At 23.5% G+C, this 21,987-nt stretch overlaps 7 protein-coding genes across 7 annotated transcripts; 2 read left to right on the top strand and 5 right to left on the bottom strand.

Annotated features, from left to right (window-relative positions):
• Nucleotides 1-206: 206 nt before the first annotated feature.
• DICPUDRAFT_85973 (uncharacterized protein) lies at nucleotides 207-1,491 on the top strand (the record flags this gene model as incomplete). Its single annotated transcript, XM_003283714.1, has 4 exons — nucleotides 207-294; nucleotides 381-470; nucleotides 551-1,105; nucleotides 1,202-1,491. 4 exons carry the CDS (start codon nucleotides 207-209, stop codon nucleotides 1,489-1,491), a joined length of 1,023 nt encoding a protein of 340 aa, XP_003283762.1.
• A 240-nt stretch (nucleotides 1,492-1,731) lies between these two features.
• Nucleotides 1,732-3,856, top strand: DICPUDRAFT_74732 (uncharacterized protein; the record flags this gene model as incomplete). Its single annotated transcript, XM_003283713.1, has 4 exons — nucleotides 1,732-1,767; nucleotides 1,843-3,455; nucleotides 3,533-3,635; nucleotides 3,716-3,856. 4 exons carry the CDS (start codon nucleotides 1,732-1,734, stop codon nucleotides 3,854-3,856), a joined length of 1,893 nt encoding a protein of 630 aa, XP_003283761.1.
• Nucleotides 3,857-5,354: 1,498 nt separating this feature from the next.
• DICPUDRAFT_147478 (uncharacterized protein) lies at nucleotides 5,355-10,499 on the bottom strand (the record flags this gene model as incomplete). Its single annotated transcript, XM_003283684.1, has 6 exons — nucleotides 5,355-6,148; nucleotides 6,216-6,999; nucleotides 7,057-7,445; nucleotides 7,508-7,954; nucleotides 8,026-8,091; nucleotides 10,496-10,499. The coding sequence occupies 6 exons, from the start codon at nucleotides 10,497-10,499 to the stop codon at nucleotides 5,355-5,357; spliced, it is 2,484 nt and encodes an 827-aa protein (XP_003283732.1).
• Nucleotides 10,500-10,921: 422 nt separating this feature from the next.
• On the bottom strand, nucleotides 10,922-12,312 carry DICPUDRAFT_26332 (uncharacterized protein; the record flags this gene model as incomplete). Its single annotated transcript, XM_003283683.1, has 2 exons — nucleotides 10,922-11,661; nucleotides 11,760-12,312. The coding sequence occupies 2 exons, from the start codon at nucleotides 12,310-12,312 to the stop codon at nucleotides 10,922-10,924; spliced, it is 1,293 nt and encodes a 430-aa protein (XP_003283731.1).
• A 1,263-nt stretch (nucleotides 12,313-13,575) lies between these two features.
• DICPUDRAFT_74729 (uncharacterized protein) lies at nucleotides 13,576-14,151 on the bottom strand (the record flags this gene model as incomplete). The annotated part of the gene is made up of 1 exon (XM_003283682.1): nucleotides 13,576-14,151. One exon carries the CDS (start codon nucleotides 14,149-14,151, stop codon nucleotides 13,576-13,578), a length of 576 nt encoding a protein of 191 aa, XP_003283730.1.
• Nucleotides 14,152-16,044: 1,893 nt separating this feature from the next.
• DICPUDRAFT_74728 (uncharacterized protein) lies at nucleotides 16,045-16,626 on the bottom strand (the record flags this gene model as incomplete). Its single annotated transcript, XM_003283681.1, has 1 exon — nucleotides 16,045-16,626. The coding sequence occupies one exon, from the start codon at nucleotides 16,624-16,626 to the stop codon at nucleotides 16,045-16,047; it is 582 nt and encodes a 193-aa protein (XP_003283729.1).
• Nucleotides 16,627-17,388: 762 nt separating this feature from the next.
• DICPUDRAFT_74727 (uncharacterized protein) lies at nucleotides 17,389-18,324 on the bottom strand (the record flags this gene model as incomplete). The annotated part of the gene is made up of 1 exon (XM_003283680.1): nucleotides 17,389-18,324. One exon carries the CDS (start codon nucleotides 18,322-18,324, stop codon nucleotides 17,389-17,391), a length of 936 nt encoding a protein of 311 aa, XP_003283728.1.
• Between the last annotated feature and the right edge of the window lie 3,663 nt (nucleotides 18,325-21,987).

The following is a 21,987-nucleotide window of genomic DNA, read 5'->3' as shown; positions in this document are numbered from 1 at the left end:
AAATAAAAAAAAACTTGATTCCCCTATCAATAATAAAAAAAAAAAAAAAAAAAAAAATTAAAAAAAAAAAAAAAATTAAAAAAAAACGAATTTTTTATTTTTTATTTTTTTTTTTTATTTATTTTTTCATAAATATCACAATAAAGAAAATACGAATCATTATTATTTTTATTAATTTGGTGTGTATATAGATTTAGATATAAAAGATGAAATTAAAAAGAGCCAAATCATATAAAAAAACAATTCAATTTTATAAAGCAAATTATGCATATAAAGAGCCATTTTCAGTTTTAAGTAATATAACAATATTTAAATATACACACCACAAAATATATCTTTAATATAATACTAATTAAATATTTTCATTTTCTATTCTATAGTGGACCCTGGTTTTATTAAAAAATGTTTAAATATGAATATTTATTTTAAAGAAGCTTTACCAAAATTATTGGAATCAAAAGTTAGTTTTTGTAGGTACCATTATATAAACTAAATACATAAATATGTGCATATATTTATTATTTTTATTTTTAATTTTAAATTTTAAAAGTTATTACACCATGTTGTGTTGCAGAAATGAAAAGAAATAGTAGAGAATATTCAAATGATTTAATTTCAACATGTAAAAGAATCGATTATCATCCATGCAATCATCAATTTGGACCAGATGAAACTGAATTGGTTCATAAGTGTTTTACAGACATAAGTAAAAAATTACCAAGTCAATTCTTTTATGCAGTTCAAGATCATGATCACAGATTATCACTAAGAAAGAATTTAGGTATACCAATTTTATTTGTTTTAACCAATGTTATCATTTTAGAAAAACCCTCAACCTCATCTTACCAAAATATGGTTAAAACTCACAAAGCAATTACAGCAACCAGCTCAAGAGAAAAAGAAATGTTATTAAAATTAAAATATGGTGATAATTATAATCCTGAATTGAATAAATCAAAAGTAGCAAACAATACAGAGAATAAAAATAATATTAAAGTTCAAAAAACCCCAACTAAACTTCAACCCACACCATTAACTCCACAAAATAAAAAAGATATCAATAAAAAAGAAATTATTAAAAAGGATGAAAAATTAAAAGATAATAGTATAGATGATAATAATAACATAGATAATAGCATAGATAATAACATAGATAATAACATAGATAATAGTAATAAAAACGATAACAATAAAAATATAGATATTGAAATGGGTGATGATATTGAAGTTAAAGACGAAACCACAACCACAGAAAAAATTATTGAAAAACCAAATTTAAAAAAAAAATTAGAAAAAGAGGAAGATAAAGAAAGAAGAAAAAAAATAAGAGAATTAATTTCCCAAAAAAGAGATGAAAGATTAGAAAGAAAGAAAATGAAAGAAGAAAAAGAACGTATTGCAAAATATAAAATATCAAAATTAAATAGTAGAACAGGTGAAGCAATCAAAAAAATAAGAAGAAAGAGATCAAAGGCTCATAAAAAACAATAAATAAATAATAAATTAAATAAACAGTATAAATAAATAATTAAAATAAAAAAAACTTTTATTTTTCGTTTTTTTTCTTTAATTTTTTTTTTTTTTTTAAAAAATTTTTTAAATATTTTTTAATTTTTTTGTCTTAATTTAAAATTTTTTTTTTTTTTTGTTAAAAATTCACAAATAATAGTTGTATAATTTTTTAATATCATCATTTATAAACAGTATATATTTTATATTTTGTTTTAAAAAATGAGTTCTAGCGAAAGTAATACTACAGAAAAAAAAGTATGTGTATATAAATATAAAACAAACCCATATCATTAAATTTAATATTAACATTTATATTTAATTTTATTTAAGGATATTATAAACGAAAAAAAAAGAAATGAACCAGAAGAAACATATAGTTCGGATGATACAGGAGAAAAAAGAATAAAGAGTAGCGATAAAGATAAGGAAAGAGATAGAAGTAAGAGTCGTGATAAAGATTATTACAGAGAAAAGAGTAGAGATCGTGATAGAGACAGTAGAGACTACAGAGACCGTGACAGAGATTATTATAGGGATAGAAGTAGCAGAGATTATAGAGATCGTGATAGAGACTATTATAGGGATAGAGATTATTACAGAGGCAGCAGCAGAGATTATGGAAGAGATCGTGATAGGGATTATGGTGGCAGAGATCGTGATAGAGATTATGGTAGCAGTAGGGATAAAGATTATAGTAGAGATCGTGATAGAGAATCAACTAGTAGAAGTCGTCATAGTGATTCAGCAAGTAAAAATCGCGATTCTAAAGAAAAAGAAATATCAAACGGCAACAAACCATCAAGTGTTGAATCACCAAGCCTCACATCATCAAAAGAGACAAATGGCAAAGATACATCATCATCATTATCATCATCAACATCAACATTACCAGAGCCTGATGAAGAAAGTGACCAAAGAACTGTTTTTGTTTCAAAAATATCACAAAATGTTGTAGATAAAGACTTATACGATCTATTTTCTAAAGCTGGTAAGGTTTTAGGTGTTCAATTAATCGTTGATAAAGTTACCAAGAAAAATAAAGGTGTTGGTTATGTAGAGTTTGCCGAAAAGGTTATGGTAGAAAGAGCTGTTGCTCTTTCGGGATCATATTTGGATGGACAAGCTATTACCGTTCATGCAATTCAGCCAGAGAAGAAAACTACCAAACCAACTGGTATTTCAGCAGAGCAAAGTAGAATTTATGTTGGTTATATTCATCTCAGTGTTACAGAGGAGCAAATTAGAGTAATTTTTCAACCATATGGCGATATTGAGTTTATCAATATCCACACAAAACCAGGTATTTCAAAATTTGCTTTTATTCAGTTTAGAACTCAAGAGTCAGCAAAGAGAGCTATATCAGAGTTAAATGGTTATGAATTGATGGGTAAGAATCTTAAATTAAATATGGTAAGCCAAGAAAAAAATGCAAATGGTACCTATGTACAAATACCACAAATTAATAATATAGTACATCATGGCTATGCACCAAATCAAGCTTACAATGCTACAGCTTCTGCTGTTGCCGCTCTTCAACACCAAGGTTTCCCAGTTAACCCATACTATTTACAACAACAACATCCACATCAACAACATTTCCAATCTCAAATTCAAGCTCATCTTCAGCAAGGTGCCACAAACAATTCAAATCAACATACATTTAAAGAAAATACTCCACTTTCATCTTTAGATGAAGATGATGGAGGTATTCCACTTACTGCTCATGGTAGAGCTCTTTTAACAGCAAAACTTCAAGGTAAAGTTTTACCAACTCCACAACAACAAATGGCTAAAGCTCCAGCTATACAACAACAGCAACAACAACAGCAACAACAACAACAACCAAACATGCAAACATCAGTTATCCAACCATATACATCATTACCACAGTTTGGTTTTTCATCAACTTGTTTAATTTTAAGAAATATGTTTGATCCAGACACGTAAGTTTTTTTTTTTTTAATTTAAAATTAAATTTATTCGATTATTAATTCATATTTTTTTTTTAACATTTAATTAGTGAAACCGAGGAAGATTGGGATCAAGATATTACAACAGAAACCCATTCAGAATGTTCACAATTTGGTAAAATTCAACATATTTATTTAGATAAAAATACTAAGGTAAGTTTTTATTTATTTTTTTATTAAAATTAAATTAAATTAAATTGAAATATTAAACTTTTTTTTTTTTTTATTTTTAGGGATGTATTTATATTAGATATGATAACCCAGAATCACCTCTTAAAGCAATCCAAAAGCTTCATGGTAGATGGTTTTCAAAGAACGAAATTATTGCAGAGCTTGTTCCAGAACCAGTTTATAAATTAAAGTTCCCTTTTTAAAATTTTAATTTTATAATTTCAAATTTATTTTTAAATAGATATATAGGGGAAATTTAAAATTTAAATAAACTAATCTTTTTTTTTAATTTTAAATTTATAGGTTTTTTTTAAGATTATATTTTATATTTTATAGGTTTTTTATTTTTAAATGTTGTGGTTGTTTATGCAAAATCTTTTAATTTATAATAAAAGTGGTAATGTAGTTATTAATATTTAGATTACTTCATTGTTTTCCCTAGTTTTTCAAGATTTTTTTTTTGTTTGTATTATCATCAAAAGGATTTATAAATTTTTTATTTTTTTAGTCAATGACGATTGTTTTGATTAAAGGTTTGTTGTATGTTTAAACAAAAAAAAAATTTATATTTGTGAAGAGATTTTTTTTTCAAATTTATGTTTTTTTTCTACTTTTTTCTTTTTGTTTTGCTTTTTGTTTTTCTTTTTTATAAAGATCAAATAAAAGTGTATAATCATCACAGATTATTTTCAAAAAAAAAAAAGTAGTTTATGTGTAATCATATAATCAAAAAATAGTGCGTATATAATCATAACCAAAAACTCTAATTTAATAATAGTGTTATAAGTTTTTTAACTATATTTATAAAATATTATTCAATTTTTTTTTATTTTATAAACTATATGATGATAATATTTTATATAAGAATATTGCATCAACAAAAAATTTACAAAAATAATAATTCTTATATATCATCATTCAATTTCACACTTTATGGTGGTGATATTTATTATAAGAGTTTAATTTTTAATTATTATTTTTTTTTTTTAAATCTATATTTATATTGTTTTTTTTTAAATTTTGTGGTTTTTTTAAAAAATATAAATAGAAATAATTAAACAATTAGTATTATAAATCGAAACAATAGTATACAGTTCTAAATTTAAAGTTTTTTTTAAAATAGTTTAAAATATAAAATATAAAATGTTATTTGGTAAGTTCAAATTAAAGGTTTTAAAATTTAAATATAAAAATACTTATTTTTTTATTTATTTATTTATTCAGAATCATTATTAAATCTCAATAAAAATAATAAATCAATGAATAGTGAGATGAAAAATAGTAGTTCATTTTCATTAGACACCCAAACAATAAATATTCTAACTGCAAAAAATACTTATTCATCTGCTTTATTTACCAGACCAAATTATTTCTATTAAAAGATTGTATAATATAAAAACATTAAATAAATTAATAAAAAAAATAAAAATCCTTTGTACATAGTCCGATTAAAAAATTCCATCTGTATATATTTATCTTTTATCTTATCTTTATTTAATTTAATTTTTTTTTATTGTTTCTTATAAATTGAATGTTATTTATTTAAAAAAAAATAAATAAAAAAATTAATAAACTAATTAATAAATTGAAATAAGAAAATAAACTAATTAGTTAGTTAATTAATTATTTAATTAATTAATTAATAAATAAATAAATAAATAAATAATGATTTTTATATTAAATATAATTAAATAAAATTTATTAAAAGTTATCTATGTTATGAATCTTACCGCCCATAAATACTGGTACGGTATTAGGACGGGGTTGGTTTCTAGGGGTTGGCGTACTTGAAAAGTGTGCATATTTCTTAATTAATATTACAGCCAAAGCGGTACCAATAATTAAAAATGGAATTCCAATACCTAAACAAAGACCCAAAATGAGACCTAGTTTACTCTTTTTAGTGTCAGAATGATGGGCATTGTTTTGATTATTTACACCAAGGTGAGGTATACCATTAATATTATGAACTTGACACTTCGATGGTCTTTTAATGGTTACGTTGTTGTATTGAACAGTACAATGATTTGCATCTGAAACATTTAATTTGTAAATTCCGTCGACCCAGAAAGAGACATTCAAAAATGGACCATCATTTTTTGAATATTTGTTATCAAAGAAATAGGTGGTTCCATTTAAAGGTGTGCCACCTCTTGCATAAACGATCATATCTGCCAATGATCTTGCTGAGCAATCTTCAGCTTGAATATATGTTTCTAATAATTTAACTGGTTTTGGTTCGGTTAATGTAAAGTTGATTCTACCAGCACTACATAATACTTTTGATTTGTCATTTTCAATTGAGAAATCTACATGGTATTTTCCTGCATGTAAGTTTTTATATTTAAATGTTTTATTAACAAATAGTGGCATAATAGTTTTGCCACCAGGTCCTGTGACAATATATTTCATACCCGGAATTTCTTTAATATCTAGAGTACCTGTTCCACCATGACACTTTGGTCTTACTGGGAAAATTACAGGATATTTTGGTTCTATAAAAAAATATTTATGAATATACTGTTATTTAAACAAAAAAAAAAAGAATAAATATATATTTACCTGGTGGTGATTTAATTGGGACATTTACATGGCTGGAGCATCTGCTAATTCTATCTATAATATCAATATTAAAGCCACTTCCATCACGAGTTGGAATTTGATAGATAATACCAGTGTTTGTTATATTCTGAGTTGAAGCAAATTTGTAAAGGTATTTCTTTGGGTTGTAGTTGAGGATTGAGATTTGTGCATCACTAGAATTGTAGCAAGTATTATTTGTATATTCGATTTTTGGTTCATCTATTACAACATTTTCTAAAGTGATTTCTGTTTTATCGTATACACATTTGTGTCCATGGGAATCGACAGTTTCAAGCCAGAAAATATAAGTAAAGTCACCAAAGAGATGAGAGAATTTACCAGTGGAGCTTGTGGTTGTTTTGTTAACTTTTGAACCGGTACAGTTTGGGCACATGTAAAAGTATGAGTATGAAAGGTCATCGTGTTTTGTCGAGTTGAAGTTTATAATACCATTTGCAGTACCAACACATGATTGATTAATAGCATAGAGCATTGGATTGTCAGGAGCTTTCAAACTGAATATTTTTCTATTTATTTCACGGTCTATATCTTTGAGTGAAAAAGAAAAAGTATAGTTTCCTTCTTTTAATTTATCTCTAACAAGGGCTGTTGAACCATCATTCCATTTAACTTTATAATCATTTGGATTTGGTAATAAAATTTCAATCTTGCCATTTGTTTGGTTGAAGCATGGAGTTGTAACGTTAATTCCAAAAGCTGGAGTGTATCTATATAATGATGTATCCCCTGGTTTCGAATAGTACTATAAAAAATATTAGAATTTTATGTTTATAAAAACTTTAAAGATTAGTTTACTTACAGTATCTAAATCAATTGAAGCAAAAGGACCACAGTAATTATTTGTATCTTTTTTATTTGAAATTTTAATTGATTTTTCAGATTTTTCAGCATAAATATTATAACCATCATCATAAGAAGCCATGAAATAACTAATATCTTTTTTTGGATCGAAATAGAAGAATTTGACATCGCAAGCTGAACCAATGTTAATAATACCAGGGACAGGTGTAAAAGTGCCTAATGATGGGTCGTAGTCATATTTTAATAATACGTGATTATCTTTATCGAAAATATAAATATGTCTAACTCCTTTAAGGCTAGTTGTTAAATGTTGAGAAATAACGGTTTGTGGACTTGCAACTGGGACATTATATGAAACTACACCACTACTAGAATCTTTCATTTGAACTAAAATACAAAAATATATTAGAATTTTTTTTAAATTTTTTTATTTTTAATTTTTTACTTACATTTTGAACATTTTCCCCCAATTGATGATGAGTGGACATATGGTCTAATGGTTGTCGAGTTTTTAGTTTTATAGGCGGCCCATACAAAAGTATCATCAACTGAAAGTGCATCAATATTGTGACTTAGTTGATATGTAATTGGATCAGAGTTCTTTTTCCTTGTATTATACAAAGATATCATTGGTTTTCCTTGTATTTTATAAAATATTACTAAACATCCTTCATAAACAGCTGCATTTAAAACATCAAAACTTGGATTAACATTATCTTTTTCTGGTGGTGCAAAATAATCAAAAAGACCTTCGCTATTAAATGAAATTCTTGAAGTAGGTTTTTGTTTTGTTCCTATTGCCAATACTTTTTTATTTGGGTCATCTTGACCATTATCTTGCAAAATAGTAAATATTGTTCCATTTTCCCCAAAAGGTTTGAATTCTCTTTTTATATCTAAATAAGTTTAAATATGAAGGGTATAAGTAGATTAATTAAATAATAAAAAAAATAAAATAATAAATTACCTTGGTTATATATAGTTTGTTCTTGAGAACTTTGGCTATTCACTATATTGCTAAATATAAATATTACTAAATAAAAAATAAATAATATTTTTAAAAACATTTTATCTGATTGTTTTGTGTTTTTTTTTGAATATTAACTTCCTTTAAAGTTGGCCTAAAAAAATCTAATTGAATATTAATTAATAAATTTGAAAAAGTGTTTTTATTAAAAATGGAACATATTAACAAATGAGGTCAACCAACAATCATAGACAAAAAAAAAGAAAGAAAGATAAATTATTTAAAAAAAAAAAAACAAACTTGAACACAATAAAAAAAAATTATAATTTTATAATTTAATATTTTAAATTAATAAATAATAAATTAATTATTATTTTATAAATAGATTTTTTTACTAATAAATATTTTATATTAATAAAATTATATTTTATTATTTGATTTATTATTAAAAACAAAAACAAAAAAAACAAAAAAAAACAAATTATTTTATAAAATATTATATTTTAAAAATAAAATAATAAAAAATAAAATAATATTATTTTAAATATATAATATAAAAAAGTTAATAATACCAAAATACTTTGAGCTATTAGATAATTGTTTTAAATATAGTTGATTCAAGTAATATTTAAAAATCATAAAAAATTATATTGGTTTATTTTTTTTGTGTGTGGTGTTTATATTTAAAGAAAACAAATAAGCAATATACTATTATCAAAAAATGATATAAATAAAGAAAGTGTATTAAAATATATCTTTTTAAATAGTATTTATTCGTTTAACATTTATTATTATGATTTTGATTATTTAATGCTGAACCACTATCTCCCCCACATATCAAAAGTAATTTGATTATAATATTTTAAAATCATCACAAATTTTATAAATAAAAAAAAAAAATAATATTTAAAAGTGAGGAATATGTTTTTTTTATTGAAAGTTTAATTATTATTATGATTATTATATATTATAATTTGATATTTAAAAGGATCAGGACACGTTAATAGGATTTTTTAAAAAAGATGGATGAAATTGACAATGTTTTTTAATTTTTTTATTGATGTTAATGTTGTTGATAATTATGATGATATTAATTTAATAATATGTTTATGTGTGTTAATACAAAGTTTAGTGATGTAATTGATAGTTATTTTTTATAATATGATGTTTTTTTTCGTTTTTTTTTTTTTTTTTTTTTTAAAATATCAATATCTAATTGATAAAACAAGAAGTTGTATAATTGTTCAAACAAACAGTATATGATGTATATTTGTGTGGCTATATATAGAAGAAAATTGAAAACAAAAAAAAAAAAAAAAAAAAAAAAAAAATATTTTGATTTTGGTGAAGATTATATATGATTTTATATATAGCATTTTGTAAAAGGTACACTTACACAAAAACTATCCTTAAATAATAAAAATAACAAAAGATTTAATATGTTAGCAATATTTGTACTAATACAGTAATAATAATAAATATAAATATAACAGTTGTTTAAGTAATATACATTAATATAGATTTTAACAATAATTGTTAAAGTAAAAAAAAAAAAAAAAAAAATAATAAAAAAAAAAAATTCCTTTTTATAATTATTTAATTTAATTGTTTTTTTTTTTTAATTTAATTTTTTTTTAAAAAAAAATGTAAAATAAGGGAATTATATAAGAGCAACCTTTTATATAAAATATTATCTCTTATTGTAAATAATTCCAATATTAAAACCCATTGACCGCAATATATATAACATTAACACCCCACACACCTTACCTCTTATCCAAAAAGTATAATTTATTAAAATATTTATATAAAATTTAAATAAAATATATTAACACCTTTACCCCCACACACAAAAATATATCAAGAAAGTCCATATTACGAAATTTTAAGAAAAAAAATAACACACAAACATATTCACAAAATTTTTTTTTAAATGGGGGTTGGTTATTATTAAATAAAGTCAATTATTTAAATATGAATAAAACGAAAGAAAATTATTTTTATTATTATTATTATTTGTGTTATGTGTTAAAACGAGTGGTATTTGTTTTTATATGTGAATGCAGGATTTTTTTTATTAAATTTAGAATGGGACAATATTAACAATATTTTAACAATATATCTATATTTATATATAGTAAAAAAAAAAAACTACTATTTTATATATACTTTATTTAGAATACACTTTTTTGTTTAGACATATGATTAAAATTATTTTTTTAAATTAATTAAAAAGCCTATTATGTTTTACTTTTTTTTAAAAATATTTAAATAATTTTTTTTTTTTCCCCATTATGGATATAGAGTTAATGAAATAATAGTTTAAATCCTATTTTTATTATAATGGTTATTTGAATTTAGAGTTTTGGATTTAAAAATAAATATAGTTTAAAATAAAACAATCAATGATTGAAATAAAAATAATAAAAACAAATTATATTAAAAATGGTAAAAAAAAAATTATAAAAACACATTATTTTTTATTAAATATTATTATAATAAATTAAAAAACAATTGTTATTTGAACAATTTTAATCTGATTTATTTTAATATTCATAGATAATGTAAAAATTAATATTATTATTATTATGGTTTTTTTATTACAAATAAAAATAAATAAATCGTAAAAAAGAAAAAGGTGATAATATTACTAAAATAGATAGATCTAAAAAAAAAACAATTAAAACACAAAAAATAAATAGATTGATGGATAGTGTTTATATTACCTTTTTATATAAGATTATGTTAATTAATTATATATCTGTATTTAATTTTGATTACATCTATTATTTTATATCTTATTATATTTTTATATAGGTAATAATTATTATTATCATTATTTTTATTTACTAATATTATCTCTTTGATTTTTTTATTTATTTGATTTTTATTTGATTTATAAATTATTTTTATTGAAAATTTTATTATTAACAGTTGCAATAAAAATTGAAACTGGTATATTGGAATCATTTTGAGAGAATTGTAATTCAGTATTTGAGGGTATAAATAAAACTGAACCAGTATGAAGGTCTGAAAGATTTGATTGTGGTTTACTTTGATTTTCGAATGAAACTTTACCTGAGAGTACTAAAGCGATTGAAGGACCTTTACTGAGATTTGCTTTTAATTTGGGGCATTTGCTTGTGAGGTGGTAATAATCTACTTGGAACTCGTCAACAGGTGGAACATATGAAAGATAGTTTTCAGATGAAATGGATGGGTTGGTAATTGGATCGACTAAACCTGGTTTACCAGTTGAATAAGTTAACATTTCTGCAAGAGTATCAACATCTTTTAATTTTGGGGTTAAACCTGCTCTTACTACGTTATCTGATGGTGCCATGCATTCGATACAATCTCCACTGATATAGGCATGTGGTTCACCTGCTGCTAAAAACATTGCTTGTCCAGGTTTTAATATAAGATAATTTAAAATATAAGCAAAGAAAACACCAACATCTCCAGGGTATTGGCTATATAATTTTAATACTAATCTATCCAAGTCACTTGGGTTGTCTAATTTTGACAATCTTTCTTTTAAATGATGTAAATTGTTTTTGATTAACTCACTATCTGCTTTTAATAATATTGTTACAATTGATTTTAAATACTCTTTACAATCATCTAATTTATTTACTATAGTAAATAATAATTAAAATAATAGTGGATATTAATATGTGATTTCGAATCGAATATAATATTATCCTGGTATAAAAATAGTGGTAAGTACTTACAATTTGGTAATGATCTATTTAATTCTGGTATTGTTTCAATAAAGTTTTGAATTTCATTTAATGGTCTAAAACCACATAATGCTTCAAATGGAGTGGTTGCAACTGCAATTTCAGGTTTGTGATATGGATCTTTATAAATATTTGGGAATTTTTTGAATAAAACTTGAGCTAATTGTGAATCTGGATGTGCTTGAATAGAGAGGGCTGTTCTAATTGATAAAACTTTAAAAAGGAATGGGAAGTCTTTACCAAATCTCTTCTCTACTATTTCACCTCTGATGCATGATGAGTGGTTTAGTTTTTGTTCTCTTTCGATATAATCGTTAAGGTTAATTTCTTCTTGTTGATTTTGACTGTTATTGCACACAACCTTAGAAGGAGCACTTGGGTGTGATCCCATCCATAATTCTGCATATGTTTTATTATCGTCTATAATATTACTGCATTCTTTTGCATATCCTTTTAATAATTGTGCTACTGTACTGTTGGTTCCAAATTTACCCCATTCATAATTTTGTGAGGTGCATTTTAATGGTACAATAATTTGACTCATTCTTTGAATAAAATTACAATTTAATAATACAAAAAAAAAAAAAAAAAGAAAAAAACAAATATAAACTTGTGTATTTAAAAAAAGATTAAAAAATTAAAAAAAAATAAAAAATAAAAAAATAAAAAAAAAAATTAATTTTTTAAAATTTGGGGTTTTTCGAAATAGATAATATTTTTTTTTTTTTTTTTTTGATTTCTATTACAAAATAGTTTATAATAATAATATTTTTAATATATCTCTATTTTTAATTTTTTTGAAATAATTAATTTTTCTTTAATTTTCTTTAATTTTATTTTATTTAATTATATTAATAAAAAGTAAATGGAAATATAGTTGGAAAATTTAGATTATAATTTAAAAAAAAAAAAAAAAAAAGATTAGACCTGTTGCATTTCTTACAAAAAAAAAATAAAAAAAATAAAAAAATTTAAATTTATTAAAAAACAAAGTTCTTTTTTTGGTATGGGCAATACTTGAAATTTTGGGATTTTAAAAAAATATTAAATACAAATATATTTGTAATTACTACACAAGAAGATTTGCATATCTATATTATAAATGAGAAAAGATATAATTTTTTTTTTTTTATTTTATTTTGTTGGATGATATTTCGAAAAAAATAAATTAAAAAATAAAATATAATACACAAAATAAATAAAAAAATAAGTTACAAAAATTAATAAAATATTTTTATTATTAAATTTAAATTTTAATTTTTGATCTAATAAGATTGGATTGTAGTGGTGGTGAATTGTGAGCTTTTAAACGAAAAGCCTGAATGGGACCCTTTTCTAAAAAGACTGGAATTGAAATCCCTAGTGGTGCTGGCGGTGATACGATTGTGAGCTTTTAAATAAGTATCAAAATAAAATATTAGTTTCTATTATATTCAAAGATAATTATAATTATGTAGTTATAATCTTTATAGTTACCTTAATAATTTTTTCTTTTATAATATATACTGGAACATTCAGGATATTTTTTAACTTTTTTTGAGTTTTTTCTGTAATGCATAGTTTCTTACTTAAAATTTTGATAAAGATTTGATTATTTCATTGATGATACACTTGCTAACTGTTTTCAACTTTATCGAAATCATAAATTGAACTTAGAATTAAACGATATAATTAATAATTTAGTCTTCTTCGATTTCATAAATGAAACTTCGAAAGAAGATATTAAACTATTAATTTTATCGTTATCGAATTCAATATGAATCAATATCCATATGGCTAGCAATGTATCGATCCGGTCCATTATTATCTAAGACTTTAATTTATCCAATGTTTGCTTATGCTCAGACATGAGTTGAAAAATAGCAATTTGTTCTGATTGGAGCTTTTTCTCAAGCATTTGGATAGTTTCATCTTTCTCTACTAATTGTTCATTTAGTTGTTTTGATTTGCTAAATTGTCTTTCTAATTTAGCACTGAGAGTGTCCTTTTCTTCGACCAATTTTGATTGTTTAATATCAAAGTCTTGAAGTTGTTGTCCTTGTTGGTTTGCTAAGCTTTGATATTGTTTGATTTCAAGTGATTGGGTGTTTTTAACATTTGTTAATTTTTCCAACTCACTTTTATTTTTTTGATCGATGACCTCTTGTTTTTTTGAAATAGTTGAAAGATGATTGTGGTGGACCCTTTTTTCAATTTCTAAACTTTTAAGTTCATTATTCAATTTGAGTATTGTTAATGAATAATCGTTGTCTAAATCTCTATGGGCTTGTTGATGTTGTTGTTTTTTTAAATCATCGATTTGGGCTAAACATTTGTATAAAAAACCTACTAATAAACTAATGACTACAAGAAAAAAGAAAAAACCAAAATTTAAAATATCCATTATTATAAGAGGGTGAATGTTGATTTGTTGTGTTGTTGAAAATTATATTATTAAAATAAATAAATTATTGATGATTATAAAATATATTATTGAATAGAATATTATAATAAATAAATAAATTAATGTATATAATTATTTGTATTTTTATAAAATAATAAAGAAAAAAAAAAAAAAAAGTTTTTTCGAAATTGCAATTAAAAAAAAAAAAATGAAAATTAAAAAAATAAAAAATTGAAATATTAAAATTTAAAAAAAATTAAAAAAAAATTAAAAAAAAAATGAAATTTACCACAAAAAGAAATGAATCTTTTTTAATGGGGGTTATAACCACACACAGTTTTTATATGAAGTTCAAAATTTTTTAATAATAATGAAACAAAATGATCATAGGATTTTTGATTATGACAAAGAAAGAAAAAAAGTATACTTAAGAAAATTTAACAATAGTAAAATTAAAAGAGTAATAAATTTATAAAGCTCCACACTAATTTAAAAATTATTATAGTTTACATTACCCAAAAATTTCTTTAATTGGCCTTTTTCATTAAATATAAGGAGTAAAATGATTAGTCGTGTAAGGTGTAGCCAGTTGTTGATTCGTACCAAATCACTGCTTTTTTTTAAATTCTTCATCTCCACCATTTTCTGCACTTTTTTTTATTATCATTATTAATTGTTTTTGGGGTGTCAATATTTATTAAAAAATCATCCAAATCAATATATAACACATATTAAACAACATCAGGGGGTCTACATATATACCTCGGGCATTGTGCATACTAGTATTCAGTTTTCATTGGTCTTCCTGGTCCTTTTTTTGGTTCGGGCTTAGATGGTGTTGGAATAGATTTTTTTGGAGATGTGGATATTATTGATTTACTTTTTTGGTGTTAATGTATTTTTTTTCACCACTTTATCTCCATCACCTTCATCATCTTCTTCAAACTCTATTTTATAAAGTAATTACTAAATACAATTGTAATTCAAGAAAAAACAAACTAATTTAAAATCCCTAAATACTCTAGGTAACAGTGTTTTAATTGCTATTTTACAAACTCTCACATCCAACTTATATCAATTTAAATAAAAAATACACCCAATTATCACAATAAAGTTATGATAATCAGATAATGTCATAGAGTCTCACTATATTAACCTTTGGTTTTTATTTTAATCAACCTCTAGACCCAAATACTATTCTACAATCCGTTCATCAAATAGAATTACCCGATAATAAACACCAAACACTAGATTCTTTATAGAAAAAGATTAAAATAAAATATAATACACAAAATAAATAAATAAGTTACTAAAATTAATAAAATATTTTTATTATTAAATTTAAATTATAATTTTTGATCTAATAAGATTGGATTGTAGTGGTGAATTGTGAGCTTTTAAATGAAAAGCCTGAATGGGACCCTTTTCTAAAAAGACTGGAGCTGAAATCCCTAAGTGGTGCTGGCGGTGATACGATTGTGAGCTTTTAAATAAGTATCAAAATAAAATATTAGTTTCTATTATATTCAAAGATAATTATAATTATATAGTTATAATCTTTATAGTTACCTTAATAATTTTTTCTTTTATAATATATACTGGAACATTCTGGATATTTTTTAACTTTTTTTGAGTTTTTTCTGTAATGCATAGTTTCTTACTTAAAATTTTGATAAAGATTTGATTATTTCATTGATGATACACTTGCTAACTGTTTTCAACTTTATCGAAATCATAAATTGAACTTAGAATTAAACGATATAATTAATAATTTAGTCTTCTTCGATTTCATAAATGAAACTTCGAAAGAAGATATTAAACTATTAGTTTTATCGTTATCGAATTCAATATGAATCAATATCCATATGGCTAGCAATGTATCGATCCGGTCCATTATGATCTAGATTTTAATCTATCCAATGTTTGATTGTTCTCGGATATGAGTTGAAAAATAGCCATTTGTTCTGATTGGAGCTTTTTCTCAAGCATTTGGATAGTTTCATCTTTCTCTACTAATTGTTCATTTAATTGTTTTGATTTGCTAAATTGTCTTTCTAATTTAGCACTGAGAGTGTCCTTTTCTTCGACCAATTTTGATTGTTTAATATCAAAGTCTTGAAGTTGTTGTCCTTGTTGGTTTGCTAAGCTTTGATATTGTTTGATTTCAAGTGATTGGGTATTTTTAACATTAGTTAATTTTTCCAACTCACTTTTATTTTTTTGATCGATGACCTCTTGTTTCTTTGAAATATTTGAAAGATGATTATTATGGACCCTTTTTTCAATTTCTAATCTTTTAAGTTCATTATTCAATTTGAGTATTGTTAATGAATAATCGTTGTCTAAATCTTTATGGGCTTGTTGATGTTGTTGTTTTTTTAAATCATCGATTTGGGCTAAACATTTGTATAAAAAACCTACTAATAAACTAATGACTACAAGAAAAAAGAAAAAACCAAAATTTAAAATATCCATTATTATATTAAAATGTATATAAGGGTGAATGTTGATTTGCTGTGGTGTTGACAATTATATTATTAAGATAAAAATTATTGATGATTATAAAATTTATTATTGAATAGAATATTATAATAAATAAATAAATTAATGTATATAATTATTTGTATATTTATAAAATAATAAAGAAAAAAAAAAAAAAAAGTTTTTTCGAAATTGCAATTAAAAAAAAAAATGAAAATTAAAAAAAAAAAATTAAAAAATTAAAAATTGAAATATTAAAATTTAAAAAAATTTAAAAAAAAATTAAAAAAAAAATGAAATTTACTACAAAAAGAAATGAATTTGATATTTTAAATTTATATTTTTTATTTAAAAAAATTAACAAAATTATTAAATTAAATAATATTTATCTCAAATAATATGAGGATTTTTCATAACAATTTTTGTGAAGCTTCTCAGGCACCTGTAACTCATCTGCATAGTAACCCGGAGTTGGTTGTTTATGATTTTATTATATCAATATAGATATTAGAATCTAAACCCTTTGAAAGATGATCTTAATATCCAGGACCATAATAGAAAATGTTTCCAAAAAAGTTGCATTATCTCCACCTTTTCTAACACTTTTTTTAGAATTTGAATCTAGTGAAACATTAGAATCATAGGCTCAAGATCTTATATTTATGTTCAAGTGATTATATTTGCACTATTTTCAGTTTGTTAATATTTAAAATGAAATATAAAAAATTTTAAAAATAAAAAAAAGAGATAAATATTTTAATTTATTTTTTTTACCCCCATTTTCTGCACCTCGGGCACTGTACAGTTTTCATTGGTCTTCCTGATCCTTTTTTTTGGTGCGGGCTTAGATGGTGTTGGAATAGATTTTTTTGGAGAAGTGGATATTATTGATTTACCTTTTTTTGGTATTGATGTATTTTTTTTCACCATTTTATCTCCTTCATCTTCTTCAAACTCTTCAATTTCTTCATTCTCTTCATCTTCATCATCTTCATAATCTTCCTCATCTTCATCATCATCGTCTTCATCTTGAATCTTTTTTTGGTTTTTTCTTGGCGTTTGATTTTTAAAAGAGCTTCTTCTTGGTGCATACCATACCATAAGATATCTTACCAAATGAGATGGTTTACAGAATGATTTATCACCATCTTTTTCATATAGTTTTAAATGTTTTTTTTTGCAAAATAATTGGCATGGTTCATGACGAGGCCTAAGTACAGTATACCCTTGACAAAGAAAATCACTTTTCTTATCTACATTTTCATATTGGTCTTCATCATCAGAGCCATATATTATAACTTTGTTTTTATCTATATTTAAGTCTTTACTTGTATAATGTTCTAAATATCTAAGTGAAATTGGAATATCTTTTTTACTACATATTACAAATTTTTTAGCACCAAAAGTAATTGGTGGTATTCTAATTGAACCTGTTTTTCTTTTGCCACAAACAATACAGTTTCTACCAGATAACTTATATGCAATTGTTATATTTGAATCACCAAAAGCCTGTTTAATGGCATTTAATCGATCAGAATTTGGATGGTTAATTGAAAATGGAGTATTAAAAGTGCTTGGTTTGGTGATAATTTGTGTATTTGTTGGTATATTTGTTGGAGTAATTGGATCACTATTATTATGAACTGTCTTTCCGTTACAAGTTTTGCATGTGCAGAATCTTGGTATTCCCATATCATCATAAACTTTACAAAGACATTCAAACGAATGTAGTATCAATTTCTTTCTTTGAAATACTTCACCACAAAAATAGCATCTATTTCACAATTTAGAAATTCTTGAAGGCCCATTTACAAAGTATATAAAAATTAATAAAATAAATATATTATTTGTAATATATATATTAGATATTGTTTTGGCAAATCAACAATGGTATCATTGAATGGTTTTAAATAAAGAAAAGATTTAGTGGTTCCTATTTCTTGGATACCTGGTATAGTAAATAAAAATATTGTTAGGAGACTTGAAAATAAGGTTTTTGGTGCTATTATTGCACAAGATATGGGTTTCCAAACAAATAATGCCTCCACTAATGAATATTATCATCTATGAAACGTCCGCTTTAACTGGTATTTTATTATCTATAGCAACAGCAATTTGTAAATTATTTTGTAGTTTAGGTTTACCTTTACGATCTCTTGAAAGTTATCATTAGCTTTCTATGCTGCTGCTCCGATCTTAGGTTCGGTTACCCAACTTCAATCAGTTTCTACTAAAAAACTAACCAAAACCTATTATATTCCAACATAGTCAAGAATCTATGGTTAATATGCATGTAGTTGAGCTAATGCTCCTCTTATTTAAGAAATAGAATTTTAGATCCTATGTGTGAAGACTATACTCATAATTTATACAAGATTGTGCACCAACTATGAAATATTCAGAAAGTAAAATCAACTATCAATATTACCAACCAGAAGTTCAATGAAAAAATCCAATTCCAAAAGTTAAAGCTACCCATCATTCAATCATTATCAATTATAAGTTCATTTTTATATTTTATAGAGATAATAAAATTTTCTATTTATAATTTATACAATTAATAATCTATAGATATATTTAATAAACGAAATAAAATAAATAAAATATTTTACTTTTAAAAAAGCACATAAAAAGCACATACTCATAAATACCTGCATCTTTGGGTTAAACAGAAGTTTTAAACAATAGAAATAGTTACAATACAGATATTATGGTTTGTGATAACTGTTATTTTTTTAAAATAAGGAACAAGCTTATTGGTTTTTGTAGATGAAATAAATTATAATACTGTATAAATTTTATTAGAGTGCGATCTTTTAACATTTAATTACATTAATCATTATATAGCTTAATTATTCAAGTATTATAGTAAAGAACATCACATAGTTAAATAAAGAGTATCTCAGGTCTATATGAATTGGGTAATTATTGGGGTATCCATAGAAGAGTAATTACAGCAAAGAAGAGTTAGGAAGATTAAAAATTAAATAAAAAAAATAGAATCTTTAACAAGTTAAAATAAATATATAGTTTCTTTTTTAATTAACTTTTTAAATAATAAAATATTATTATCTTTCAATTATTTTATTTTATTAGGAAGTTTATTTAATTTAATTGTCAATTATACTTGACTTTTTATAACAGTATTGTTATATTACATGAAAAGGGATATATTTTGAACTATGGTACTCAATTTTTAAAGTAGAGTATGCGTACCAAAATATAGCATGTCCGGAACAAAGTATTATTATCATTTCTTGTATACTAGTAGGAGTATGATTATCGGTATTTCCCTGCCTATGTGAATGTGTATGCATGTGATATGTGTATGCATGTGCATGAGTATGAGAATGAGCAGGTGATTATGTATATACATGTGCATGTGCATGTGCATATGAATGTATATATGTATGTGATGTATGTGTATGCCTATGTGAATGTGCATATGTTGTTTTATGAATGTGCATGTGCAAAGGGTATGTATATGTATGAGTATGTATGTGTATGTATATGCATGTATATGTGGATTTCATGCATGAATATGTGTATGAGTATCAGCATGTATGTATATGCATATGCATATGTAAATGTATATGTATATGTATATGAGTATGTGCATTGTGCATTTATATGAGTATGTGCATGTGCATGTGCATGTGCATGTGTATGTGTATGTGTATGTGTAGTGTATGTGTATGTGTATGTGTATGTGTATGTGTATGTGTATGTGTATGTGTATGTGTATGTGTATGTGTATGTGTATGTGCGTGTGCATGTGCATTTTCATGTTAATATATACTGTATGAGTATGAGTATCAGTATGTCCACGTTCATGTATGTGCTCATATGTTTTTGTATGTGTATGTTTTTTGTTTTAAATGTATCCATTATCATTATGATTCAATTTGAATATTCTGATTATGGTCAAATGATTTAATTAAATCATTTATTTATTTATTTAATTTTAAAGGTTTAATTTTAATAATTTTATAGTTTTATTAATTTTATTATTATTTTTTTTTGAAGCCAAGAGGTATGATGGAGTGCTTTGGTTTACAAAGTTGTTCGGAGGGATTGAATGACTTTGAGTTCTTGATCTATACTATATTTCATTGCAGTTATATTTTTTGTGTTATTAATTTCATTTGTGATATATTTCATCAAAACATTTTTTGCCAAATTTCCTATAATTGGTATTTAGTATTATTTCATTCGTTATGTGGTATTAGAAATTTATATAAATAAGTTTAAATTGGTAAATAAAAAATATTTTAAATTAAGATTTAAATTATTAAAAAATTTTAATTTATTAAGAATATAAAAGTTTAAGGTTTTTATTATTTTTTAACTTAAAAGCATTTTGCTGTTGTTTTGATGTAGATGTTGATTTTTTGTACTTATTTTGGTGGTATATGAAAACTATTTGTATAAGTTGTCCTCTCCTTATTTTTTTTTTAGATTCATCCAATAGTTACACATATGTAATAAGGAGCAAAATAACTGGGCCATCCAAAATATACAATAATTTTCTAAAATCTTTCAACTATTTTTCTTTTTCCAATAGTATTTGGCTTTAATTGTGTGACTATTCCAATTGCTTCAGCTGTTCTTTATCCCTAAACATGCTGGTGTTTAATCTATGAGCTTCCATTATGATGATGAAATTCTTTATTAAGTGGTTTTTTGATATTGTTTTCCCTAAATAAAGAAAATAAATAAAAAAATTAAAACTTACCTATAATTTGATTTAATTATTTTATATCATAGTGTTTGATTTAAAATTGGATATTAAAAGTTTAATAAATGATGGTTGTTCTAAATATAAGATCAAAAAAAAAAAAAAATTAATTTAAATACTTTTAAAAAAAAAAAAAAAAAAATTTAAATTATTTTTAAATTTTTAATTTTTTTAAAACAAATTTGGTAAAAATCGTATTTTTTTTTAAAAAAATTTGGGATTTTTAAGAGGGTTTTTTTTAAAAATTTTTATATGGGGCTACATAGAAAAAAAAAACTTTAAACCAATATAACTTTTGATGGTTTGGGTAAGACGATCTGATTCAGGTATCAGCAGATAGATAATTGTTCCCTCTATCGTTTTTTATAAAAAAAATGGCAAAACCTCACCCTCCCTGGATGAGGAAACTTAGATAATGCCAGATACCCCCAATTAAGGAAATACCTGGCACTACCCAGTTTTTTAGCGGCTACTACGGACACGGACTCGACTACTGGTACATTTGATGGCTTTACATTAGATTTTTTTTTTTTTTTTTTTTTATTATTTATTATTATAAATTATTATTATTATTATTATTATTATTATTATTATTATTATTATTATTATTATTATTA

The sequence above is a fragment of the Dictyostelium purpureum genome (assembly GCF_000190715.1).
Source record: "Dictyostelium purpureum unplaced genomic scaffold DICPUscaffold_12, whole genome shotgun sequence".
NCBI classification, from domain to species: Eukaryota; Evosea; class Eumycetozoa; order Dictyosteliales; family Dictyosteliaceae; genus Dictyostelium; species Dictyostelium purpureum.
This window is presented reverse-complemented; position numbering and strand designations above follow the sequence as displayed.